General features: G+C 42.7%; 2 protein-coding genes across 7 annotated transcripts; one reads left to right on the plus strand and one right to left on the minus strand.

The window, feature by feature from the left end:
* Positions 1–2: 2 nt before the first annotated feature.
* On the minus strand, positions 3–14,204 carry LOC311106335 (transport and Golgi organization protein 1 homolog). Of its 4 annotated transcripts, none has more exons than XM_084148661.1 (20): positions 13,684–14,204; positions 11,691–11,822; positions 11,539–11,560; positions 11,320–11,408; positions 11,134–11,211; positions 10,903–11,013; positions 10,408–10,479; positions 10,188–10,292; positions 9,954–10,076; positions 9,688–9,769; positions 7,498–7,550; positions 7,284–7,374; positions 7,056–7,194; positions 6,672–6,870; positions 6,406–6,473; positions 4,812–4,900; positions 3,369–3,440; positions 3,217–3,263; positions 1,603–1,972; positions 3–1,472 (listed from the first exon to the last, which is right to left on the minus strand). In XM_084148661.1, the coding sequence occupies exons 2-20, from the start codon at positions 11,820–11,822 to the stop codon at positions 1,165–1,167; spliced, it is 2,250 nt and encodes a 749-aa protein (XP_084004787.1). In that variant the 5' UTR covers positions 13,684–14,204; the 3' UTR covers positions 3–1,164. The 4 variants fall into 4 exon arrangements, with proteins under 4 accessions (XP_084004787.1, XP_084004784.1, XP_084004785.1 ...); XM_084148658.1 differs by lacking the exon at positions 13,684–14,204 and adding an exon at positions 12,857–13,090; XM_084148659.1 differs by lacking the exon at positions 13,684–14,204 and adding an exon at positions 11,959–12,042.
* On the plus strand, positions 12,086–27,995 carry LOC311106354 (axin interactor, dorsalization-associated protein-like). Of its 3 annotated transcripts, XM_084148692.1 has the most exons (8): positions 12,089–12,536; positions 23,171–23,328; positions 24,697–24,860; positions 24,957–25,070; positions 25,617–25,739; positions 25,943–26,065; positions 26,221–26,338; positions 26,542–27,995. In XM_084148692.1, exons 5-8 carry the CDS (start codon positions 25,652–25,654, stop codon positions 26,636–26,638), a joined length of 426 nt encoding a protein of 141 aa, XP_084004818.1. In that variant the 5' UTR covers positions 12,089–12,536; positions 23,171–23,328; positions 24,697–24,860; positions 24,957–25,070; positions 25,617–25,651; the 3' UTR covers positions 26,639–27,995. The 3 variants fall into 3 exon arrangements, with proteins under 3 accessions (XP_084004817.1, XP_084004818.1, XP_084004819.1); XM_084148693.1 differs by lacking the exon at positions 23,171–23,328; XM_084148691.1 differs by lacking the exons at positions 26,221–26,338; positions 26,542–27,995 and having other exon boundaries at positions 12,086–12,536; positions 25,617–26,029.
* The last annotated feature ends 1 nt before the right edge of the window (position 27,996 follows it).

The raw sequence follows: 27,996 nt of genomic DNA on the forward strand, positions 1-27,996 counted from the left end.
GATTAACCTTCAGTAACTCCATTTATGGCTTCACATACTGTATAAGGCAGAGCAGAGCCCAACTATACAATCATTTGACAGCCTTGATAACAGTGTACATAATACCATTCCAGATATGCCATTAATAATCAAATCAGTCAAGTGTTTTGGTAGCAGTAAATATTGTCTGTGGGTACAAAGAAACGCTCTGGGACCTACTCAGAGTTAAACAAATATTTCTCACCAAAGCATACATTATCTGAGCGCAATGATATAAATGTAATGCAAATACGGACTTTAATCATGTGCAAGAAATATCAGGTTCTTTTTTTACTTGAAAATAAATTGACAAATGTGATGCATCCCTGATGTAACATAAGAACAAAAAAAAGACAAACAAATGTGAAGGTAATATGACAGGTGTTCAGTTAGTGGGTGATTAATGGCTTTTCACATGTAATATAGCTATCCATACAAAACAAATACATTGAGCACTATCAGACATTTCCTTTAAACTAAAATGGATCTGAAGAGTTGTCATATGCTTCATATGAACAATAGATAACATAACTGCAGTACTTTTTACCAGCTTTATTAATAAAATATCCTAAGAATAGTAAATACATCTCTGACTATCAATTTACACAACCTTCCTTTTCAGTTCATTCTGAAGACTGTTTTGGGAAGAGTTAAGATAATACTGTACTTCTGAAATGATTGATACATTTTTTGTAAACATTTTTAGTCATTTAGCAGACGCTCTTATCTAAAGCGACTTACATGATCAATTAGGGTTAAGTGCCTTGCTTAAGGGCACATCAACAGATTTTTCACCTAGTCGGCTCGGGGATTAGAACCAGCGCAAGCAACCCAAAAAGCTTGGGGCCCCTTTATTTTTAATAATTTCCATAACATTGTGAAATTAATACAAAACCAACATAATACCCTTTTAAAAACTGAAAATCCTCAGTCATACAATATAAATGTTATTGCACAATAGGCCTTCTTGCAGAGTGGCAAGCCTCAGTCACTACTCAAACATATGAAACATAAGACATTGATTTTCTGATGCTTTAATAGGAACACTAACATTTAAGATGCTTTAAGAAAAGATACTTTAAGAAAAATAAAGAGATGAATCGTGGTTGATTAAATGTAGCCGGGTCGTTAACGGTTGGTGGGTGTCTAAGGCTCTGCCATGGCAGAGCTGACTGAGTCCTGGGGGGCAGCTGTTGCCTGCTGGGAGCTGTAGTCTTGCCCCTGGCCCTGGGAGCCAATGCCGGGCTGGGGGCCCACAGAAGAGTCATGGCCATGGGGGGCCTGTGGCTGCATGGGGGGCTGCCCAGGGAAGTCTCTGGGGCCGCCGTGAGGAGGGTATGGGGCCGCCCAAGGGGGCAGGTGCTGGGGTGGGATGGAATGATCACGTGGTCCATAGTGCCCGTAGGTACGTAGGGGTCCCATGGGTCGGGCCATAGGAGTGCCGCTGGAAACACCTAGGTAGAAGGGAAAACAAATATAATACCATAGTACCAACATAACAATAGCATTACTAACCACAACTGAAATACTAATAGCAAAGAGTCAACTTGAGGTAAAAGCTGGGGGCCAGAATTCACCACCTACCGAATGAGGGAGGCACCGGTCCATAGTGAGAAGGTGGAGGAGGGCCCCAGTGGTGTGGGGAAGGGGGATTGTAAGCACCAGGTGGTGGAGGCCGATATTTGGGTGGGATCATGGGACCAGGCGGGTGTCCATTAGGCGGTGGGGGTCCGGGAGGCATCATGCCTGAGTGTCCGTTGTCTGGTCGGTACACGGGAGGCATGAAGGGTGGGGGTGGGGGAGGAGGGATGTGGTGGGGGCCGGGGCCGGGAGGGGGACGGTAGCAGAGTCCAGAGGGATAGCTGATGATTGGTCTGAGGGGGCCGGGGCCTGAGTCGGGGGGGGAGCTGATGGGAGAGACCAGGAGGGAGCCAGGACCCTGAGGTCGAGAGTTCTGGAGGAACAACAAACAACAAACATTAAAACGAAGAATAGCAATATGTCCATTGTGCTTGTAGCCCTGTTGCTGGCACCAACAGTGAAGACCCCTTTCATGTGATTCAAACAGTTTCGTTAGGTTAGAACAAAACAAACACAATCATGCACATGTGAGAAAGACAACAATAACCCACAATAAGTCAAGTTACACAGTTCCACAAGAATCACACTGATTTCGGAATCAGGACCGTTTCCACAAAGCATTAACCTCAAACACACACACAGCTTTAAATGATAACACATTTGAGATATCCATCATGTAGTTGTGCTGAAGTTAAGGCTTTGTAGAACAGTGCCACCATTTCACTCAGTGGGGGTCAGAGGGTAGTCTTGCCCCTGGCCCTGGGAGCCAATGCCGGGCTGGGGGCCCACAGAAGAGTCATGGCCATGGGGGGCCTGTGGCTGCATGGGGGGCTGCCCAGGGAAGGTCTTAATGTAAGGAACATGTAAAAGAGCTTACAGACGGGCCGCGGTAAGCGGCGAAGGTATCTGACTTCAAATGGGAGTAGAGCGGCAAAACGCAAGCAGTTTTGCTAGTGGCTCGGGTCGTGGTACTCACTCCAGTGAGCGGCGCCGCTGGCTCGGCACTCAAGGCTTCAAAATATTAAATTAGCTGAAGTCTTGAGCGGCACATGGTTGACCAATGAGCAGAGTTCATCTTGCCAACCAATCAAACAATGTTTTAATGACAACCTTCGAACTGACAACAACCGGGGACCGCTGGTCTCTACAAGATTTTCTCGAGGTTCAATTGCCGTTTACCGAGGCCCGTCTGTAAGCGCCTTAAGACAAGTAACTACGCATGTCAGAATCCAGCCAGCAATGTTAAGTCTGACAACCATGTGAAGCCACTACCCAGCTGCCTGCCACTCCAGCCACTGAACCACAGCTGGGGTAAGCATGCTCACACACACATCCGCAATCCTTGCCACCGCTGCCTGGAACATAATACTCACTGCCTCTGGGTTCTCTGTGGAGGCCTGGGCCTCAGCCTGTGACTCTGACTCTAGTGGAGTGGTCTGCTTTAGTGCAAACACACCCACATGATGGAGGAACAGGGGGGAGAGATGCACACACCACAGTAAGTACTGAAGGGGTTTCATTGAAACTTTCCTTCTCTAGTTCCATGTCACTTTTTCCCTCCTGACATGGTTACGTAATAAGGAAACAAATAAGCTGTGGAAATTGACTGAAACTTACCGAGCAGTCCAGATTGCTTAGTGAGGATGTACGTGGGGCCATTGTGTCTGTGGAGGAGCAAAGGGCAGAATGATTAGAGGAGATTTAGGATAAGGGCACAATTAGGGAATAATACTACATCAACCCTCAGTGACTACAAATATAATCTCTACCAGGTCTAGCAGCCACTGGGTGTTTGTGGTCAGGAGGGTAACGGCCGTGAGGGTCAGATGGAGGTCGTGGTCCTATTGGACACAAAATACACGGTGATGCCATATTCTCATCTTCTCGAATGCTAATCTTGGCTCTCCTGGTTGTCATTAGACACCTGACTCTAGACCACGTTGCTGGTTCATGCTACCATCTATTTATAGCAAAGTCTGGTCTATTTGCAGTCCGAGGAAAATGTTTGGTCAGGTCATGGTAGGATATTACTCTTCTAGAACTAGAACACTTGCGGATAAATATTAATACCACATCTCATATGGTTTAAAAAAATAAAGCAAAGGCTAAAGCTTTTGTAACCTAACGAGTTGCCCCTTACATATGATCTCACAACAGCTGAACACAACAAAAACAACACCATAGTACTGGAAGAGCAAGAGGCGTTATTCCAAATTGTGAAAGCAAATGAAGGCATGGGAACATTCTGGATCATCTGGACACTCAAACACAGGTGAGAAAGATGGGTATGGCAGTAGAGGGATAAAAGATGGCAGTGAAAGAGACATGAAAGAATGTCATAGAAAATCAAAAAGGAAGTAATCAGAAGACAAAAAAAAGGAAGAGGAAAAGGTCAGAGGTGGGTACCAACTAGGAGCAGGATGAGAGCAGTAGGAAGAAAAATAAGGAAGGGAAATGATTGAAACACCACAGGGGAGGTGAAGAAAGGGAAAAAGGAAAGGTGAAAAAGAGAGCAGCGAGTCGGGGCATACAAGGGTGAACAAGGAGGGGTTTGATTGGCTGAGGGATGGTACTGCTCGGCCAATCAGAAGGGCCAAGGCTGTCCGGGGCGAGGGTTCAGGAGTCTCACCGTAGAGCTCGTTAATTCACCCCACGGGGGCAGAGGGGGGGCGCCCGGGACCCTCTATCATGAGAGGGGGGACGGGGCACCGCCACTCACAGGTGAGGGCCCGTACGAATCACCTGTTTAGCAAAAGCATTTAACAACCTTTAAAACAACAAAACACACAACCAACACCATACAGCCAAATACCGCTGTCAGTCTCCACATTGGACCAGCTTCAAGGAATTCAAATCAAAACATCAGGAAAACACGCATTTCAGAAAGTAGAGATCAAACAGCAGATGGGGTATCAGACAGTCAAAACATCCAAGAACTCATCTGAAATGCAGTCACAGCTGAAATCCAACCGACAAGACAATAGAAATTAGCCCTGCCAGGTATGAAACACAGTGGGCAGTTCAGGAACGTTACAGAACGTTCAGATATAAATATATGATTCTCTGTCTTCAAGAATAGAGTCATTTCAGCCCTATTCATTTCATTTCTATCTGCAAGTTATATTCTGATGATTTTGCCTTACTGAATGCGCCACAGATGTGCCAGTCGCCAGCACGAAATAACAAAGGGAACTCTGAGGATTGGTTCTTACCTCGTCGGAGAGGCATGGGAGCCATCCCAGGGGTGGGCTTGAACAGAGGCCTACGGAGCTCATTCAGCTTGCTGGACATGTCAGTCAGTCTAGGGTAAAAAAGAGAACAGGCATTTAGCTTCTCAATACTGTACCTCCAAACCTAGACTAATATAGCTTACTGCATTTCAGGGCTCAAAACTGTGACCAAAACACTTGCATTTGCGACCCTTTGACTTGGCAGTGCGACCAATTTTAAATTGGTTGCTAGGGTGCCAGTGAATCTTTTTTAGCCGGTCACGTTAGTTTTTGGTTCACAATTTGCTTATTTTTTCTTTATTATTATGATTGTGCAATTGACCAAAAATAGACCATATGAACGGATCTGCCTGTCCCCATTTTGAGTGAGCAATAGGTGAGAGGTGCATTCTAATAAGCACAACCATATGACCGTTGCTTAAAATGCAATTGCGGGAAAAATACAGTTTGCAAAGCAACTACTGTTGTTCTAGTTACAGAGAGGAGAGTCACTGCTTTCTGTGAGTATATAATTACATTTCTCACCTCTCAATATGGAGTTCATGGCACCACTTTACAACTGGAGTAGGCTATGTAGTATATGGTTTTGATGCGCCGCGGAGCGCGCCATTTGCGGTGAATAAGGCTACATCAAGTAGCCTGTATAGGCCTAGAGCTGGAAGGTTTTTGTAGGACATTACATTCGCTAATATATTAATAAATTAGCCTACATTGGCTATCTAGTAACATTATCATATTTAGAGTTAGCAATCTAGATAAGTGTTTTGAGTTCCCACATCCTCAGGTGGTGAATAATATAGCCTAGGCCAATCTGCACAAAGTTGTCCAAAAATACATCGGATCATTTTGGATTCTATTTCGACAGGTTGCACATCAAAATACCAACCATGCATTCCCTGGATATGTTAGATGAAATATCTTACTTTTTGAATCCTAGACTACCATCTCAGTTGTCTTACTTGTCACAGGATTATTTATTTTCTTATACTGGCTACTGTTGATAGTGTACAAAAAGAAAACTAGCATTCCTCTTGGCTGGCCTACTGTAGACATATTGACCTCTGCTTTGAAAAGCAGTCTGTCTTAAAGGGACAATGTCCTATTTTGAGATGTAATTTTTTTTTTTAAAGACAGGCCTACTTTAGAAACAAAATTCTGCAATTAATGCAGTGCAATTCTAACGAATAGAATAATGTCTTACATTGCAAAATTATATCATACAGCTTTTTAATACATCATTAATTAATATCCAAATGTAGCCTATTACTAGCTGAATATAGAGAGAAAGCATGATTCCCAATGCATTTATAAAACAGTTCACGTTGAACCCTGAGTAAATATATCCAAATCAATGTAGGAACACAAGGGCATGCTAATTTAAAAGATGGCTAGTCATTATTAGCCTGGTTCTGTATGGAATGCAGGTACATTATGGGACACAGGTCAGGTCACCATCTCTGTGCAGTGGCGAAAAATTGGTGCGACCAAATCATGTGCTGGTGCCATCAACTGAATAAGCCTAGAGCCCTGCATTGGTATAGCCCAATTGAGTCTGTTGTATTAGTGTTGCACTCACTTGTTACGAAGGTTAGTTCTTTCCTTCTTCTCGTCCAACAGAGCTCGCTCAGCAGCATGTGCAATCACCTAGAGAGAAGAAAGAGAGACATTTAAAATCTCCTGTTTTGGACTAAATTCACCTTACAATTTACTAGCCAAACAGTAGACTTAAAAAAAAAATATTGTCCTACTGTATGTGCCATCGGTGGGGGTTGAGAAATGAGAAAAAGACAAATTTCCATTGTTTCTGTAACAAATGGACTAATAAAGTTGTACTGTACATACCCAGTTCTCGTGGGATTTCTGCTCCTGCTCAATGATCAGGGCTTTGTAGGACTTCTCGGTCCGTTTCAGCTCGTCCTGGATCTCTTTGATGCGCTGCCTATATACCTTGACCTCCTCCTCGGCCTCTAGGGCCTTGCCGTGCACCTCCGTCAGCATGTCTTCCTTGTTGCTGCGCTCAAACTCCTCCTTGGTCAGCTTCCTGAAAGGTGACACACACATTAAATCAAACTCTCAATTTAAAGTGCATTTGAAAACCTCAAACTTCACAATAAAAGAATACAGTAAAAGACATTGAACAATGTTTTTTACATGCTGTGGTGCCACTGAGAACAAACCCTACAACGGTATTAACGCATGAACTGAACTGCTTCTGGTTCTACTTACTGCTGCAAAGCATTCTCCTTCTGCTGGTACATCTCGGTCATGATCTCGTTCTTCTGCTGCAGGGTGTTGTACTGGTTCTCCAGGTGGTTCCTGTCACTTTTCACCAACAAGATGTCATGCTCCAGCTGCTGATATTGTTCTGTGGCGATAACAAGTTGATAGTGTTGAGAGAGAAAAGGGAGTGATGCATTTCAAACTCTAGTTGCTGGGATAAAGTGCTTGACATACCTTCCAGCTCTTTCCTGGCCTTCTCTTCGTTCAGCAGCTTGGTCATGAAGCGATCGCGCTCTTCCTCCACGACAGACAGAGTGGTCTGGACCTGTGGTAAGTTGTGCCAAAAGTTAGCGTAAGAGTTGACACACTTCTTGGTTCTGAGCATCAGTTTTATTGGCTTTCAGGTACACAGAAATGTTGGTCCGTTCAAGAATGAACTCAGTCTTACCCGAGAGACGTCCATCATTTGCTTAATGCGGTTTTGGATGACGGTCTGCTTGTCTGAAATGGATCAAACATAATTGTAAACACATTACTGACACGTTTCAGGAAACTAGGCGTATGTCGGAGAGGCATTTGAATGTAAACATTTATCAAAATTAGTTTTTTGGCAGAAATGCCTTCTGGAACATGTGAACTTTCATGTGCCTTAATAACAAACTTGTATGCCATCTGTAAATACAAATACAATTGTTAAATTACGAGCCTAGCTGGTTTAGCCACGGAAAAAGACAGGAACCTTCCTGCCAGCCATGATTGGCTGAGATAATGGATGGGCTGGACATAATGAGATGAGTTTGGATTGGTCTGCCATGTAGCACGCTTCTGTCTATAACATGAGCTTCTCAGTATGTGTAGGTAATCCTTTCTAACTTTGCTTTTTTGAAAGATGCTCTCCACTTTCTGGAGAACCGAGCTTTGAAATCCAGTGGAAGCATAGTATGATAGCTAAGGAGATGGAGAAAATGTTGTTGTTTGATTGCAAATATGTGGAGGGAGTCGAAAAGAGAACACACAGAAAGAAGGCAGTTGTATAAAACACCCGTCTCCGGATTACATCTTCAAACTAAGGGCAACCATGGCATCCGTGACAGAGGGAGAAGTGTTCAGCCATGTATTCAGGTAAGAGAGTCTAGCTAGCTACATTTTACGATATTATAAATTTCTAATTTTATCAGAAAGTCGTTTTCATTGCAAAATAAATCTTACTGTTAGCCGGCTGGCTCGCTAGCTAACGTTACTTGTATGATCTGTGTAGTAATATTACTTGTATCTCAGAGCCATTTGCATCGCTAGATATAGCCTAATGTTAGCTAGGTAGCATTGAACCTAGTTGGTTAGTTTTAGCTACCAGCAGATTCATACAGGGTAGTAACGTCGAGTTGGAATTATGGTTAATTGTTTAGCTAGCTAGTCTAAACAAAAGACTCCACTATGCAAGTAACCATTTCACTGTACCGTTTACACCTTCTGTATCCTGTGCATGTGACAAATAAACGTTGATTTTATTTTATATAATGTGTGTGTTTACCAGAGATGGTAATGTGAAGAACATGACCGGCACAAAAGTCAAATTTGGATATAACGTTAGGCCAACGAGACAGTGTCCAAGTTCTAAAATTCTCAGGTAGAATGCCCTGCTTTTACTTCATCACACTCACAACCGTAAGCTATTTTCTGTAATTATCTCGCCCTTAACTTGTAAATAATGATCTTGTTGGGAGTTTATTTTCCTGTAATAATGAATACAAATTAGCTAAAGTTAAGACGTTGTCAGCTATATGATATGGTCATTATTTGAACTGGCTAGCCAGCTAACTTAACATTAGCTAGCTGCTAACAAGCTAGAAACTAACCAAAACATTGTTTAGAAATTTGCTTTTAGTTGCCTGGTTTGCTAGATTGACATAACTAAATTCATTTTTAAACAGATGGGTTTATTGGTGTTCAAATACAACAGTTATGCTATTTTGGACCACCAGGCTGCTGATGTCATGCAGCCTGTTGTTTTTGTGTTTATACTTTTTCATAACGACAACGACAACTTTGATGTCGGACGACAATAGAATGTTCATGATGTCACTGCGACAACTGTCTACAGACACGTCGATAGACGTAGTATAAACTACCCTTTAGTCTTGAAATCTTTGGTTGTTTAGTACACTACAGTACTCACTGTTTAGCACATGTGAATCCTTAAAGAGAGGGGTGGGGCATTGGCTTAAGAGGGTGTGAACGATGCTGAATGGGTATGGACAAAGAGGAGCTCTCCAGTAGGTGTACCAAAACATTAAATTGATCATTTTGTCAAAAGTGGGGTTACAAGTTTATCAACTTTCAAAGCAGAATTAATTTCCCATTGTTCTTCAACTGTAGTGTATGATATACCATTTTCTAGCTCTGAGTCTCTACTTTTATCCAATGTAAAAAACATAAGAGAAGGCTGGTGGGAGGAGCTATAGGAGGACTGGCTCACTGTAATGGGATAAATGGAACGGAGTCAAGCACGTTGTCTCCATGTGTTTGATGTGTTTGGTACCATTCAATTTATTCCATTCTAGACATTACAAGGAGCCCGTCCTCCTATAGCTCCTCCCACCAGCCTCCTCTGATTAGGACACTGTGTCAGATGACTTACCATTAGAAGCTTCCCCGTTAGCCACAACTCCATCTTTCAGGTCATCGCAGGCCTCCAGGTCTCCTAGCAGGTCAGACAAAACCTGCCAGAGAGGGAGAGAACCACCAATTATACACTACACTTTTCCCCTGGAATCAGTCAAGAAGAAGGATTTTTCTTAACATAATGCAGGTGCCATGTTTCTTTGTCATCAGGGTGCGTTTGAGAAGGTGTGAAAAGGAATTGATGCGGTGTAACAATATCGTAACTTTAAAAAAAAAACTCACCTCAACGTTGTGGTCCTTCTGAACGAGGGAATCCTCCAGGTCTTTCTGGGACTTCTGGTAGACTTTGATCTGCTCGCTCATCTCCCTGTGCTTCTCCTCCCACAACTTGGCAGCATGGTGCAGCTGTAACAAGGAAATGAGGTCATAAAGACAGTTCTATGCAGGCCCTGCATGGCCAATGAGTCCTACACATGAGGCTTCAAGTGTGAATCGTTGTTCTGTATTGGTACTCACTGAGAGGTTCTCCTCCTTCAGGGTGGCAATATCCTTCTCCAGAACCTGGCGCTGGACTTTCTGGGCATCTTCACGGAGCTTGGCTTCATCCATCAGAATGGTAGCCTACAGATTCAATGACAAGGATAATTAAAGGAAATGGACACTTTACATTTGATTGTTGCAATGTTAACATATTTGACATGTTTTCATTGGGCATGTTCACTTATATGAACTATACCTTTGAGAGTGCGTCCTGGGTCTTCTTCGAGCTGCGCTTCAACTTCTCAATGGTTTTGTCCATTTCAGACATCTATGGGCAAAGATAATGATAAGCATAATGACAACCATTTTTCTCTGTGCTCACCAACGAGTCATCCTATTTAGGCTAGTAGCTGGCTAATAGTAGCTGCCTATGCTGTCTACATCAAGAAGCAACTGCTCTCTAGGGTGGTTATCTCTCTTGTTTGCAGGCTGTCCCTTCCTCTCTGTAGTCAATTACCAAATTTTCTGCACTAAACTATGTTGAATATTTATTTGCCTGTTGAAAATTAAAACTTCCTACAATGTCTCAAAGTTTGTGCTTGATTTGATTTCTCTAGAGAAACGGCACATTGAACTCACAGAATAAAACAAACTTAATTGAATTAAAAGAATTGAACAGATGTCAGACAATTGGTTGTTTTGAAACCAGGGGGAACATTTTTATTCCGGCTAATCGCTCAATACTACTCACCATATCTTCATGTTTCGCAGTATTGGCTCGCTCATCGTCAAAGGATCTGGCGAGTAAGTTATTTTCCTTGTCCAGGCGCTCATTTTGTCTCTCCATCTCTTGCACAATATTCTATTGGATAGAAAAATAAAATGGTGTGTCAATTCAAACACTATGGAAAACAAAAAATAAATAAAAAATAGTCAGCATGACAATGATGTGTGATCAAGATAATATTTCCTAGAGACTCACCTCCAGTTCCTGGATCTTCTCCAGAGATGAAGTGGCAGATTTCTCAGATTGCTTTTGCTTTTCTTTAAGTTCTTCGCCCTGAGGGGAACCCAGTAGAAATACATTATCAAAACATTGTTATGTCCCTTAATTCACGTTGAACCCAAAATTCTGGATCTTGGTCAGTGAAAAGTCTCTGCAACTTACCTGTTGCTGCAGTTCAGCGACCTTTTGGAGTATCTCCTTCTTCTCTTGTTCAAGCCTTTCCATCCTGTCCGTCATCTCTTTTTCAGTAGCTAATAAAACATATGACAAGAGTATGAATTCAGACATGGTTTACACGTGACAAGGACACCAGCCTGTAGGCAATATGAATGAGGATTCACTATGCACCATAAATTGCCAGAGAGAAGTAGAAGAACTTACTTAGATATGACTTGCTTTTGACCTGTGAGAAAGGGAAAAGAAAAGTGGCAGCAAACAGCCTCCTCAACAGTAGCATACGATACATCATAGAATAACATGAAGCATTCAGATGATGAAATTATGAAAGCAGTGACTGTACAACAAGGACTTACAGATAGAATGCTCCTCCAGAGGAGGAAGAGGAAGCCGATGACCCCGGCACCTGCAGTGACCAGCACGGGTTCCCAGGACACGCCGTAGAAGTCTGGACCTGGCTTCCATTGCTCTGGCAGGCAGGTGACCATCTGGGGAGACACACAGGCCCAATCAATGTTACTACAGCACATGTCTGGCTTAGCAAATAAGTTGGGCAATAGTTGGGCTGAGATGACAGAGGAAAATCAGTGATGTTAAACACTGAACTAAACCATCAGGCATTACAGTGTTCTGTTTAAAAGCATGGCTAATGGTTATCCCACTGAGCACCCTCTCAGTCAATGCGAAGCACATCTTCAGATCAAATCAAGGTGGGTTTAGAAATAGATCTAGCCTATAACCCAGTTGTTGATCAAAATCAATAAAGAGAGAATATTTGCCTTAACCTTACGTAATCAATGGGGATTGGATTGGCCTGGAGCCCTAACACTGTCCAACCATGGAGACCTTTGCACAATGCACGTGGCATACAGGCACAACACAGAACTTCCATCGCAGTCGCTCAGTGAAATTCAGGGATTAGCTAAATGAATCACCACAGCATGGATCTAACTAACAAGCCTTAGGCCTAGGATTTAGAGTGCAAAATATTGCATCGTGTGCCCTTTCACCCTGTAAGATGCGCAATAAACAAAACAGATTATTGTATAACATCACTAGACATGAGCCACATGTATATTTAAATGGCCTGTAACCTCAGGTGATAGTTATGCAAGGGGAACATGTCAAAGTAAAATTCAACAACTTGAAGACACCTCTCTATCTGAGACACAGATAGAGGAAGAACAGATACTGCCAGTCTGGTAAGTGTGACATTTAGTTTTCTATGAGGAAGAGGGCTGGCAACTTCCACTTTGAAAACATCGAAACTCTAAAGAGCAATCTAGTGATCCATTCTAGGCTGCAACTATTGGGGAAACGCATTAGGTATTGGAGGACAAGATCATTCCCCAAGACATTGAAGCTGCCAACATGATTCAGTTTCAATGTAGCTAGCAAGCCAGCCAGCCATACGGCGGCCTAAGACTTGACTAGCCAGCTAGCTACAATAGCTATTATAGAAAGAGTTCAACAAGATATCCTCCATACATTGGCAGTATCAACACTGTAGCAAACTACTTACATATTGAAGTTCCGTTAGAAATAATACGTAGAAGACAGACAGTTGATCAGATTCTGTCATCAGGGGCAACGTGGGTAAAGGGGTTGTTTCTTCTGCATCCATCGCGACGCTACCGTACGTTAGTTTGACAGCTGAGCTGGCTATCTGATGTTAACTAGGCTATTCAGAACGCTGAATAAAATATGATTATTGCATCACAATATACATTCTGATTCGGGTTTATCACGTCTTTGTTGGATAGAACTAAAACATTCCACAAGTTTACTGACAAGTGAGCGCAATTTCCCACTCGATTTCTCCATTCAATTTGCCTATCTGACTCCCGCAGATTTATTATGATACCTCAAAAGAACATGTAGATTATTTTTCAAGCACTGGGTACTGTAATATTCATATGTGTCAGCATACTGAATTGTAATTGGATGCATTATACTGTGCTATGATTGGTTAAGACCACCCAGGTTGTGAGGTCATTCTAAAGATGATCATGGCCAGAGACACATGGACATGCCAGTTATAGCTAGTTAATAAAGAGCTACGTTTATAAATATCCTGTCGTCCTGCATTTTATTATTTTGTACAAAGCATACAAAACAAGACATGGTGTCAGAGTAAAAGGACTAAAAGATGGATTTTGCTGGAGTTCCTTCACCTCGAATGGATTGGGGGTCTACACATCTACCCGATGCATGGCGTAAGTTCAAACAGCATGTGGAGCTGATGTTTACGGATCCTCTGAAGGAAAGAGGAGAAGAGGAAAAGTGCAGCTACCTGCTCCTCTGGATCGGTGAAAAAGGGAGAGACATTTACAACACATGGACACTTACCGAGGCTGAATCAAAGGTACTGAAAACATACTACGATCGTTTTGAAGCATATGTTGTGCCAAAGACCAATACAATTTTCGCTAGGTACAAATTCCATGAGAAAGTACAAGGCGCTAGCGAATCGTTTGAACAGTGTGTCACTGAGCTGCGTCTGCTTGTGAAAGACTGTGATTATGCAAACAAGGATGAGATGGTCAGGGACCGTATTGTATTTGGAATACACTCACCGCGAGTGAGAGAGAAACTTTTGAATGTTGGATCAGAGTTAACGCTGGACAAAGCTATCGACATAGCCAGATCTCACGAGCCACCACAGGTTCAGATGAAAACCATTTCAGGCGGCAGCACGAGCGCATCACGTGAACAAGCAGTGCACGCTGTCAGGCAGACATCAAAGCACACCTCCAGTGCCCAGAGAGCAGTTTCAGAACGGAGACAGACAGAACTCCAAAACAGAGCGACACAGACTCCAAACGCCCCAAAACATGTGGATATTGTGGATACAAAGTGCATGGCGAACAGGGGAATTGCCCAGCTAAAGGCAAACAGTGTACTAAATGTGGAAAATGGAATCACTTTGCAAAAGTGTGCAGAGTTTACCGTGGAAAAACAGTACATACAGTGAGTGAAGATGAAATGTCAATCAAAGAGTCAAATGCTGATGAACTGTTTATTGATTCAGTGACACAGAAAAGTCAGATATCAGAGACAGAGCAAGCCTTTGCTGACATTGAGATAGGAAGACAAGGCACAGAGCTAAAATTCAAACTAGACACTGGTGCACAAGTAAACATTATTCCTCTGAGTAAGTACAGAAGCTTGACATCTGAGTGTGAGCTACAGCCCACCATGCGCAGACTGACTGGTTATGGTGGTGAACAGCTCCCAGTAAAAGGCACATGCACTCTCAAATGCAAATACAAGGAAAGGGACATGATGTTGGACTTTTACGTTGTTGACACTCGAGCACCTGCAGTGCTAGGTCTTAAAGCATGTTTAGACATGGACCTTATCAAGCTAGTTTTATCAGTGACAGCACCAGTAGAGATAGAGAATGTCATGGAGGAGTTTGCTGATGTTTTTACAGGAATAGGACTATTCCCAGGAGAATGTACCATTCACCTTGACCCAGACGCAACCCCTGTGGTCTACCCACCGAGAAAGATTCCACTTGCTCTCCGCGCCCGTCTGAAGAAAGAGTTGGAGAGCATGGAGCAATCTGACATCGTCACCAAGGTTACAGAACCGACGGATTGGGTCAACGCGTTAGTGGTGGTGGAGAAACCACGCACAGGCAAGCTCAGAGTATGTCTCGACCCAAGAGACTTGAACAAGGCTATCAAACGCCCCCATTACCCCTTACCGACGCTAGATGGCATCACACACAAACTAGCGGGCGCACGCTACTTCAGTGTCATGGACGCCAGATCAGGCTACTGGGCTATCAAGCTCACAGAAGAGTCATCTAAGCTCACAACGTTCAACACACCGTTTGGACGCTACAGGTTCCGTCGCCTGCCTTTTGGGATTATCTCAGCCCAAGACGAGTTTCAGCGAAAGATCGACGAGGTGTACGAAGGCCTCGACGGAGTCGTGGCAATTGTGGACGACATCCTTGTCTATGGTTGAACCAAAGAGGAACACGACAGAAACTTCAACGCGATGCTGCAAAGGTCCCGCGAGAGAGGAGTCCGGCTCAACCCCGAGAAGAGCACAGTCGGCGCTACAGAGGTCAGCTACTTCGGACATCTTCTCACAGCGAATGGAATCAAGCCAGATCCGCAGAAGATCTCAGCCATAAAGGAAATGGAGCCACCAAAGAACCGTGCAGAGCTGGAAACAGTGCTTGGCATGGTCAACTACTTAGCCAAGTTCGCACCCAGCCTCTCCAATGCTAATGCACCCCAGCGTCAGCTGCTAAAGCAGTCCAGTGAGTTCCTCTGGGACAACCAACACGACATCGCTTTCCAGAAAGTGAAAGACTTGATCACGAGAGAACCAGGACCAATCCTTGCCTACTACGACCCCAACAAAGAGCTCAGACTCCAGGTGGACGCGTCAAAGTATGGACTAGGGGCAGTGCTACTGCAAGAAGGAAAACCCATCGGCTACGCTTCCAAATCTCTCACAGACTGTGAAATCAACTACGCTCAAATCGAAAAGGAGCTGTACGCCATTCTGTTCGGATGTAAGCGTTTCCATCAGTATGTCTATGGACGACAAGTCATTGTGGAATCAGACCACAAGCCCCTCGAGTCAATCATGAGGAAACCGTTAGCCGCAGCCCCGCCAAGGCTACAGAGAATGATCCTTCAACTACAAAAATACGACTTCACAATCACTCACCGTCTAGGCAAAGACATCCCTGTCGCAGACACACTCTCCAGGAAGTTTCTTACCTACAAGGACAGCAGCCTCAGTGAAGGCATGGACATGCAGGTGCACACTGTGTACAGCAACTTACCAGTTAGTGACACAAAACTGAAGGAGATCCGAGCAGAAACAGAAAAAGACACACAACTCACACAGCTGAGGAAAGTCATACAGTCAGGATGGCCTGAGGAGAAGAGAAAATGCCCTCAGAGCGTCTCAGAGTTCTGGAACCATCGTGACGAACTATCACAGATCAACGGAATAATTTTCAAAGGAGAGAAAATCATCATTCCTACCAGTCTCAGAGAAGAGATTTTGACAAAGATCCATGCTGGACACATGGGCATGGAAAAGTGCAAACAGAGAGCACGGGACATTTTGTTTTGGCCCGGAATGTGCAAACAAATAGAGGACATGGTTGGTAAATGCCCCACCTGTCTTGAACGACGCCCCTCAAACACCAAAGAGCCAATGTTACCTCACCGTATCCCAGACCGACCCTGGCAGGTCGTGGCAACCGATCTGTTCACTTGGAACAACGAGGACTACATTATAACAGTGGACTACTACAGCAGATACTTCGAACTCGACAAGTTTCACAGCACCACATCTGCAGCTGTGATACACAAGCTGAAAGCAGCCTTTGCCAGGCATGGCATTGTAGAGACTTTAATATCTGACAATGGGCCCTGTTACAAATCAAATGAGTTTGAATCCTTCACAAAAGCATGGGAGTTCACACACGTCACCACAAGCCCACATTACCCTCAAAGTAATGGCCTTGCTGAAAAATCTGTGCAGATCGCTAAATCACTCATGGACAAAGCAAAAGCATTCTAGGCTGCAACTATTGGGGAAACGCATTAGGTATTGGAGGACAAGATCATTCCCCAAGACATTGAAGCTGCCAACATGATTCAGTTTCAATGTAGCTAGCAAGCCAGCCAGCCATTCGGCGGCCTAAGACTTGACTAGCCAGCTAGCTACAATAGCTATTATAGAAAGAGTTCAACAAGATATCCTCCATACATTGGCAGTATCAACACTGTAGCCAACTACTTACATATTGAAGTTCCGTTAGAAATAATACGTAGAAGACAGACAGTTGATCAGATTCTGTCATCAGGGGCAACGTGGGTAAAGGGGTTGTTTCTTCTGCATCCATCGCGACGCTACCGTACGTTAGTTTGACAGCTGAGCTGGCTATCTGATGTTAACTAGGCTATTCAGAACGCTGAATAAAATATGATTATTGCATCACAATATACATTCTGATTCGGGTTTATCACGTCTTTGTTGGATAGAACTAAAACATTTCACAAGTTTACTGACAAGTGAGCGCAATTTCCCACTCGATTTCTCCATTCAATTTGCCTATCTGACTCCCGCAGATTTATTATGATACCTCAAAAGCACATGTCGATTATTTTTCAAGCACTGGGTACTGTAATATTCATATGTGTCAGCATACTGAATTGTAATTGGATGCATTATACTGTGCTATGATTGGTTAAGACCACCCAGGTTGTGAGGTCATTCTAAAGATGATCATGGCCAGAGACACATGGACATGCCAGTTATAGCTAGTTAATAAAGAGCTACGTTTATAAATATCCTGTCGTCCTGCATTTTATTATTTTGTACAAAGCATACAAAACAAGACAGGTACCAAAACAAACTAAGCAAATATAGAGAGGATATGACTCTCACAGTCTCAGGGTAGGCTATCGTCCCTCAACTACATTTATATTAACCTTTAAAAGTAAAAGTCAGAATTGATCAAATAAATGTTAATATAAATGCCTAGTTGAGGGACGACGCTATGGGTTGGCTATCCTTATTTTATTTTTTGTGTTCTCAAAATAGTAGCCACTCTACTATCAAGGTCCAGGGAAGCCCGGTAGTGAACATATTTGGGAGGACCATCAATGATGGTAATGATCCAAGTCACATGCCATTGCAAATGAAATGACAAAAAAGCATTGCAACTAATTACAGGCCAATACCAAAGACATGAACCTCTTTCTGCCTATTCTTACAACCCATAAAAGTGATGTTGGTCAACTGTGCTGGTCCATTCCATATTCAGGGTCAATATCTCCCCAAGTATTGCCTTTATTGTTTAAAATTATCTATATTCCCCCCCCCCCCACCCCACCCCATAAATAATATTCAGATTTTCCCCAGTACTGTTTGAGGCCTACTTAACTACATGATTCTAGGGATGTGAGGCACTGAGCCTACCAAAGATTTTGTACCTGAACCTCATTTACGTTCTCTTTTACCATTTTGTTTAATTTCACTTTGTTGTCACTAGCAATAGATTGTATAGATGTGTCACAGTCCCCTTTAAGACTAAATCCATTTTACAATGGCTGTACTTGAACTCAACATGATTCTGAGTTGCATAGAAAAGTAGCAGATGCTACATCCTTTTGACTATCTGGAGATAGGCCAATACAATCATTGCTTGTTTACTGTTATTTGGTGATTTACAAAAACAAAAGTGTTTGGGGTTTCTTGTGCTGTGTGACACATTCCTCACCATATTTACGTTTCACTGCATTTCTCCTCCCCCCTCTGTGTTTGGTGTTTTTGTATCAGTTAGTTTATTGTCTTTGACTGTTGCACTGACTAAAGTTTATGCTGTCATCCTCATCTCCTATCTCATTACATATGGGTGACGGCTCAAAGGATTGGTCAACTCAACCTTGTTCCTCAATCTGATTAACAAAACTGAATGTTACCTCTATTCTTGTCCCACATATTCCTAAAATGTTTGATACTACGTTTGGTGACAATGGGTTTTCCAATTGGCCATTGCAAAGTTTTGGCAACTTCCTCCCAAAATTCGAAATCACACTTTTCATTATGCTGCATAATGGAATGTATTGCCATTGAAATAGCATGATAATTCCCCTCATTTTTTTGAGTCTTAACTTTCTGATCCTCCACAACATCCCTGCCACCCCATACAATTTATGTTTCAGATTTGGTGGTTCAACAGCCTTATTTTCATTCATCTGTTTTGTCAAATTATTCTGATCTATGCATTTATCAGTAAGGTCGACTCCACAGTTAACTCTTATCACCATAAACAACAGCGTCACTATCAGTACAGTCAACTCCTACTATAGCACTAGGTCCACCCTTTACCAGTCCTTCCACCAACACCAGACCTCTGCGACCAACTCCCTTCCCTAATTTATTCTATTCTATTTTATTCCCTTATATTGTTGTTAAATCATTATTATATATATGTTATTATAGTATAGCCTATAATTTCGTCCATCAAACAGGTAGGCCTACCTTTTATTTCTTAAATAGGAAGAAATAGGCTCGAACACGAAGCCCACTTGTTATAAAGTCAAATTAAAATGAAGACCCTATTGAGTAATCCCAACCCCACTTTATTCCGGCACCTAGAATAGTTCTCTCTATAAGCCAATATGTAATTTATAGGCCTATAGTGCAGGGCTAGGCAACCCTGGTCCAGGAGTGCCGCAGACACTTCATATTCTGGATTGAACCAACCTGGAACAGCAGGTGTGTTGAATTTAGGCAATCACTGAACTGATCAATTAGCTCAGTTGGTCAGGTGTGGTGCCTAGTTGGAACAAAATCCTGCAGAACCTGCTGCACTCCAGGAACAGAGTTGCCTACCCCTGCTATAGAGCCCCACAGTGGAGGTGTCATAATACCCATAAAACCTAGCGGTCAAACAGGGAAATGGTTCCAATTGTTTTTCCACCGTTCATTTTTCCTATAGGGAATTTTAGAAACACTTAAAATAAGGGCTGTGTTTCGTGTAGGCTTACCCTGGCATGACGTTTTGATAACCATTTAAATCGCTCTTGGACAAGGTGACTTTTATCAATATATTCGGCTCTATTTACTCTCAGATTCGAAAAATGCTAATTAGCATCAAAGTAGACATCATGCAAGACTACAAATCCCTGCAAGCCAAAGTCAGGGCTATCCAGAGCGTATCATATGCAGCAGCTGGTAAAAGGGTTGAGGGTTTGAATGGTGCACTTGAAGTCCACTAACTGTAAGTCGCTCTGGATAAGAGCGTCTGCTAAATGACAAAAATGTAAATGGAAAATGGAAAGGCCTTCACTGCAGGCTGCAGGGGTTGCCTTTCACCAGCAGGATCCTGACATTTCAAAGGTTAAGAAGGTGGACTTTGTGGCCTTTATAGCTATGGTGATAAATGGCACTGCCAAGGTGGAGAGAAGGTCCAGGAAGATAGAAATCATTGTGGAAGCGGCGGAGAGGTTCCTGGGGCTGAAAGATTTCTCGACGAAGGAGTTACATGGAATATTGTCACAAGCCGTACCACCGTCTAAGGCCCTAAAGCCTGAGAAGGGAGATATGGAGAATTGAAAGAAGGAAGAAATAGGAGTTTTGTTTTGTCAATGTACTATTTGGATTTGGGTGGATTAAGTTAGTTTCCCTATCACGTATGGATTTTATTTTTACCTTGTTTTGGTTTCAACCCATCCAGTTGGTGGCGGCAATACACCTTTTTGGGTTGTAGTCCACCATAACGCCCACAGAAGAAGAAGAATACAGTGTATTGCAGGCATTTTTTATTTTTATTTTTTTAGTCATTTAGCAGATGATCTTATCCAGAGCGACTTACAGGAGCAATTAGGGTTAAGTGCCTTGCTCAAGGGCATGTCGACAGATTTTTCACTTAGTCGGCTCGGGGATTAGAACCAGCGACCTTTCGGTTACTGGCACAACACTCTTAACCACTAAGCTACCTGCCTCCCTATTTGACCTTGGACCATGTTTTGAACCCCACATTTAATGCAAATACCACTTAAATAGGAACAAATATGAATCATTGTTAATGTTTAGACAATTATTTTTGTCATGAATAAATACAGTTTAATGATACTTTTCTACTATTACGTGGGCGACCTTTATTTTGAAAAACTCAGAAATTCCGTGACCCGGAATTATTTTATTTTGTGTCGCTGACGAGGCGTTGTGTCGCTGACGAGGCGTTGGTAGCATGCATAGTCTCCTGAGTGGCGCAGTGGTCTAAGGCACTGCATCGCAGTGTTAACTGTGCCACTAGAGATCCTGGTTCGAATCCAGGCTCTGTCGCAGCCGATCGGGAGACTCATGGGCGGCGCACAATTGGCCCAGCGTCGTCCAGGGTAGGGGAGGGAATGGCCGGCAGGGATGTAGCTCAGTTGATAGAGCATGGCGTTTGCAACGAAGGGTTGTGGGTTTGATTTCCACGGGGGGCCAGTATAAAAAAAAAAGAAAAGGATGTATTCACTAACTGTAAGTCGCTCTGGATAAGAGCGTCTGCTAAATGACTAAAATGTAAATGCATGGGGTTTGGAGCAAATTCACACTTTTTGCTAAACTACCTACATTATATTTTGCTAAAAATATAACAAATATATATATATATATATATATATATATATATATATATATATATACAGTGGGGGAAAAAAGTATTTAGTCAGCCACCAATTGTGCAAGTTCTCAAACTTAAAAAGATGAGAGAGGCCTGTAATTTTCATCATAGGTACACGTCAACTATGACAGACAAAAAGAGGGAAAAAAATCCAGAAAATCACATTGTAGGATTTTTTATGAATTTATTTGCAAATTATGGTGGAAAATAAGTATTTGGTCAATAACAAAAGTGTCTCAATACTTTGTTATATACCCTTTGTTGGCAATGACACAGGTCAAACGTTTTCAGTAAGTCTTCACAAGGTTTTTACACACTGTTGCTGGTATTTTGGCCCATTCCTCCATGCATATCTCCTCTAGAGCAGTGATGTTTTGGGGCTGTCGCTGGGCAACACGGACTTTCAACTCCCTCCAAAGATTTTCTATGGGGTTGAGATCTGGAGACAGGCTAGGCCACTCCAGGACCTTGAAATGCTTCTTACGAAGCCACTCCTTCGTTGCCCGGGCGGTGTGTTTGGGATCATTGTCATGCTGAAAGACCCAGCCACGTTTCATCTTCAATGCCCTTGCTGATGGAAGGAGGTTTTCACTCAAAATCTCACGATACATGGCCCCATTCATTCTTTCCTTTACACGGATCAGTCGTCCTGGTCCCTTTGCAGAAAAACAGCCCCAAAGCATGATGTTTCCACCCCCATGCTTCACAGTAGGTATGGTGTTCTTTGGATGCAACTCAGCATTCTTTGTCCTCCAAACACGACGACTTGAGTTTTTACCGAAAAGTTATATTTTGGTTTCATCTGACCATATGACATTCTCCCAATCCTCTTCTGGATCATCCAAATGCACTCTAGCAAACTTCAGACGGGCCTGGACATGTACTGTCTTAAGCAGGGGGACACGTCTCGCACTGCAGGATTTGAGTCCCTGGCGGCGTAGTGTGTTACTGATGGTAGGCTTTGTTACTTTGGGCCCAGCTCTCTGCAGGTCATTCACTAGGTCCCCCCATGTGGTTCTGGGATTTTTGCTCACCGTTCTTGTGATCATTTTGACCCCACGGGGTGAGATCTTGCGTGGAGCCCCAGATCGAGGGAGATTATCAGTGGTCTTGTATGTCTTCCATTTCCTAATAATTGCTCCCACAGTTGATTTCTTCAAACCAAGCTGCTTACCTATTGCAGATTCAGTCTTCCCAGCCTGGTGCAGGTCTACAATTTTGTTTCTGGTGTCCTTTGACAGCTCTTCGGTCTTGGCCATAGTGGAGTTTGGAGTGTGACTGTTTGAGGTTGTGGACAGGTGTCTTTTATACTGATAACAAGTTCAAACAGGTGCCATTAATACAGGTAACGAGTGGAGGACAGAGGAGCCTCTTAAAGAAGAAGTTACAGGTCTGTGAGAGCCAGAAATCTTGCTTGTTTGTAGGGGACCAAATACTTATTTTCCACCATAATATGCAAATAAATTCATAAAAAATCCTACAATGTGATTTTCTGGAGAAAAAAAATCTCAATTTGTCTGTCATAGTTGACGTGTACCTATGATGAAAATTACAGGCCTCTCTCATCTTTTTAAGTGGGAGAACTTGCACAATTGGTGGCTGACTAAATACTTTTTTCCCCCACTGTATATATATATATAGTGGCTTTCACATGATTGTTTACGAAAATAGGTCGAACCTCAAATGGTGAGTCATGGATGATCTGGAGTCGGAACTCAGGGTACCTGGAGAAGAACTGGGCGAAAAAGAGTCTTCAGATGATGATGAATCAATCAACAGAAAACAAATCAAGAAGCCAAACCTACCCCTGGCGCCTCCTATATTTAAAGGTAATTGATAAAATACAGTGTGTAGACGAATATGTGAACCCTCGAGTAAGCTAAACCAGCTAGTTCAAGGTCCTGCCTACCGATTGGTGCTACATACACTATGTATACACAAAAGTATGTGGACACCCCTTCAAATTATTGGATTCGGCTATTTCAGCCACACCCGTTGCTTACAGGTGTATAAAATCGAGTACACAGCCATGCAATCTCCATACACAAACATTGGCAGTAGAATGGCCTTACTGAAGAGCTCAGTGACATTCAACGTGGCACGGTCATAGGATGCCACCCTTTCCAACAAGTCAGTTCGTCAAGTTTCTGCCCTGCTAGGGCTGCCTCAGTTAACTTAAAGTGCTGTTGTTGTGAAGTGGAAACGTCTAGGAGCAACAACGGCTCAGCCGCGAAGTGCGAAGTGGGGTAGGCCACACAAGCTCACAGAGGACCGCCGAGTGCTGAAGCACATAGCTTGTAAAAATCATCAATCCTAGGTCGCAACACTCACTACCGAGTTCCAAACTGCCTCTAAAAGCAATGTCAGCACAATAACTGTTAGTCGGGCCGAGCAGCCCCGCACACAAGCCTAAGATCCCCATGCGCAATGCCAAGCGTCGACTGGAGTGGTGTAAAGATCGCCGCCATTGGACTCTGGAGCAGTGGAAACGCGTTGTCACATGTCACCATCTGGCAGTCTGACGGAAGAATCTGGGTTTGGTGGATGCAAGGAGAACGCTGCCTGCCCGAATGCATTGCACCAACTGTAAAGTTAGGTGGTGGAGGAATAATAGTCTGGGGCTGTTTTTCATGGTTTGGGCTAGGACCCTTAGTTCCAGTGAAGGGAAATCTTAACGCTACAGCTTACATTGACATTCTAGACAATTCTGTGCTTCCAACTTTGTGGCAACAGTTTGGGGAAGGCCCTTTCCTGTTTCAGCATGACAATGCCCCCGTGCACAAAGCGAGGTCCATACAGAAATGTGGAAGAACTTGACTGGCTAGCTCAGAGCCCTGACCTCAACCCCATCAAACACCTTTAGGATGAATTGGAATGACGACTGCCAGCCAGGACTAATCGTCCAACATCAGTGCCCAACCTCACTTCAGCTCTTGTGGCTGAATGGAAGCAAGTCCCCGCAGCAATGTTCCAACATCTAGTGGAAAGCCTTCCCAGAAGAGTGGAGGCTGTTATAGCAGCAAAGGGTGTACAACTCCATATTAATGCCAATGATTTTGGAATTAGATGTTTGACGAGCAGGTGTCCACATACCTTTGGTCACGTAGTGTATGTCAGTGTCTGATTATCGTTTTCATCTTTACATAAGATGCTCTCTTTAGTCTTATTAATCAGTAGCTATGTCTGTTTCATTACAGAGACACCCCGTGAGACTGGCTTTCACAAGACCACAAGGAACTGCCTCCAACACATCAGGGAGGTCTTGCTGCACCATAGATGGCAGGATGCCGCAGAGTACATGGCCAGTTACTCACAGACACTGGAGGATACCACTGCAAACATGCCACAACTCTACGTTGAGGTAGGTCTATCTTTGGACTGACTGAACACTCACAAAGTGTAGCTAAGAAGTACTGTATAGATGCTAAGTTTGATTTCTTCAAACTTTGTCTTTCAGATAATTTGGAGGATAGGCACAGAGATACTACACCACCATCCCGAATCGAAGCTGGAAGACTACAACAGCTTCTATGAGCGTGTGAAACACTCAGGAGTAAAGCATTACCTGAAGGTATGTTCCTTAATTGACCTCTTGATCTCTAAACTATCAGCCCTACTAAAGGACCCTAAGTCAATAGGTTTTGTTGTAGCATGAATATGATTGCCTACTAATAGACAGTTTGTTATTATCAATAACCCTATACTACTACTACTTCTAGATAACTTTAGTTGTTGAATCTACTTTACAATGTCTTCTTTTTTTTTCTACAAGCGTTCACCAAAATGGGTATGTCATCTTAGCCTTACCTGTTAGTCAGTCTACAACTTCTTCTGCTGCCTATTATTGTATAAGTAAAATAATGCTGACAGTAATGACTTGAAAAAGGATCTGCAAGTATAAACACTGGTTACGTCCCAAATTACACCCTATTCCCTATATAGTGCAATACGGCCCCTATGGTCCCTAGTCAAAAGTAGTGCACTATATAGGGAGTAGGGTTACATTTCGGACGCCAACATTATATTGATTTCAGCTGCATTAGTTCTGGGAAAGTGGGAATGTTTTATGCAATTATTGTATTTCTTTAGAAAGTTACAGCTTTCATGTCTCCAACAGGTACATTGTTGCCACGGTTACCCTCAGAGCCCGGGATGTCGCTGCTCACGATAAAGATTGACAAGATTGGGCTGAAAGATGCAGGGCAATGCATTGATCCGTACATGACAGTTAGTGTGAAAGGTACTGTATGTAGGCTATATTGTTTAAAATGCTGAGATGAGTTGCTTACCTTCACATCTGAAATGGTAAGGTCTGAAACAGTGATAATCTAGACATTTTGTAAAAAGAATTATCTCTGTTGAGTTGACGCTTGACAGTACATTTTTTATATATTTTTCCTGCAGAACAGCCCAAGTGAATCTGAACGTTTTGTTTCCCAACAGATGTGAATGGCATTGATTTGAACCCGGTGCAAGACACACCTGTGGCTACCCGAAAGGAGGACACATACATTCACTTCAACGTAGACATCGAGATCCAGAGACATATCGAGAGACTACCAAAAGGTAGTCAAACTTTCTATTTCTACTGAAATAGTAGTGGGGCCTCTATTTAGCTAGTATCATGTAATATTAAGCTACTACAGTGTCCGTTTATGTTCAAATCCTTGCAGAGGGATTGGGCGGACAATTGTTAATCCTGAATTTTGTTCATGTTCCAGGGGTAGCTATTTTCTTTGAGTTCAAGCACTATAAACCCAAGAAGGGGTTTACCAGCACAAAATGTTTTGAATTCATGGAAATGGATGAGATCAAACCTGGTCCCATTGTGATCGAGTTGTGAGTGACACATTGTTGAATTTTCCAGATTAACTTTCTTTAAATGTACTCTCTATTTTATTTAAAGATGAAAATAAATCTAATTTGATAACTATTTCTTTGGAGAATCTCAGATTTGAGTGTTATTTTTTGTTGTTGTTGGTCAGTCTGCCCTTTGAATATACAGTTTGAAATAATCACTTATTTATGCTATCGGATGTCAGGTACAAGAAGCCCACTGACTTCAAGAGGAAGAAGCTCCAGCTCCTGACAAAGAAGCCACTCTATCTCCACCTCCACCAGACGTTGCACAAAGATTAATAACCGAGGTCACTGAATGGAGCACATCAAGAAAGCAGAAGCACCACAGAATTCCACTGTAGTCATCAGACATCCAACAAAGTTTGGTGTACCTACTGCGTATCCGCCTCCACTCACATCAGCAATACTAAACCCAGCAGGCCCAAAGGCCACACCCTCAACTCTGTCATAGGATGGCCCTGGATGACACATATTAACTACAGCGGTGACAACACCCTACTGTATAATGCTGCGTTCGTAACCATGTGGGAGGTGGGAATTTACCAGTTGTGAAGTCGTAAATACCAGTTGGATGCATTCACGTGCTTTGAACTTGTTGAGAAAGGCTGATTTGTCTAATGGCCAACAAGCTTCCTAAGCCATAAACTAAAAGCTATCATGCTGGTAAACAAATGAGTGTTAAAAAACCATATTAATAGATTGCTTTTTATAAATAAAGTTTTGTTGTTGAATTTAACTGCCGAAAAGGCTGTTATCCAGGTCATTTCCTTAATAGGTGAAGTCAGAGATCAGCATGTGGGAGAAGTGGGAGCTCAGGATGATATATACGAGTTTCTCACTAGTAATTTCCAGTTGGAGGGCCGTTCAAATGGATTTTTCCCAGTCCTATATGGTAAATTCCCACTGAAAACATAACTGCCCTGTTCATTTACTTAAAAATGCACCCTTATCACTTATCTGGCATTATTTAATAGGTAAAAGCAATATATTGGGATATTTGCTTTAATCTATCCTATCACAGATCTGTGATTACTTCAAGGATGGGCGGAAGTAAGGATGCATTTTATTACCATTAAAAAAGGATTCTGAGATGCTATGATGTCATCCTGTTGTAAAGGGATTTGAAAAAGGATGCTGCATGTAACTGAAGTTGATTTCTACCTTTGTTTTGAATGCTGTTCCCATCAATGCCACAATGGCTAACCACTATTAAAACATTGTCTACATTTTTATTAATATTTTGATATTTTTTTTGTAATGGCACTAACTGAATATACTTATGGTGCTTTCAAGACAACTGGGAACTCTGAAAAGAACGAGGTAAAATCATGACGTCAGTGATCTTCAAGTCGGAGCTCTAGAAAGAGTTTCCGACTTGGAATTCCGAGTTGTATGACCGTTCAAAAAGATATCCCAGTTGGGAGTTCCCAGTTGTCTTTCCAAGTTCCCAGTTGTTTTGAATGTGGCATTTAGACACTAATCAGTGCATATTATTGTGTGTGCTGTCTGACAAGGTTGACGATTGTCAATACAGTGTTGTGCTTTGGGTGACAGGTTGTGAGAAAATGAACATTTATCATTGGATTGACAATTTACACTGCTTTCATTTCTAATAAACAACAAAATGCTGTTTGAAT

This window comes from Coregonus lavaretus, assembly GCF_964263955.1.
Source record: "Coregonus lavaretus genome assembly, chromosome: 31".
NCBI classification, from domain to species: Eukaryota; Metazoa; Chordata; class Actinopteri; order Salmoniformes; family Salmonidae; genus Coregonus; species Coregonus lavaretus.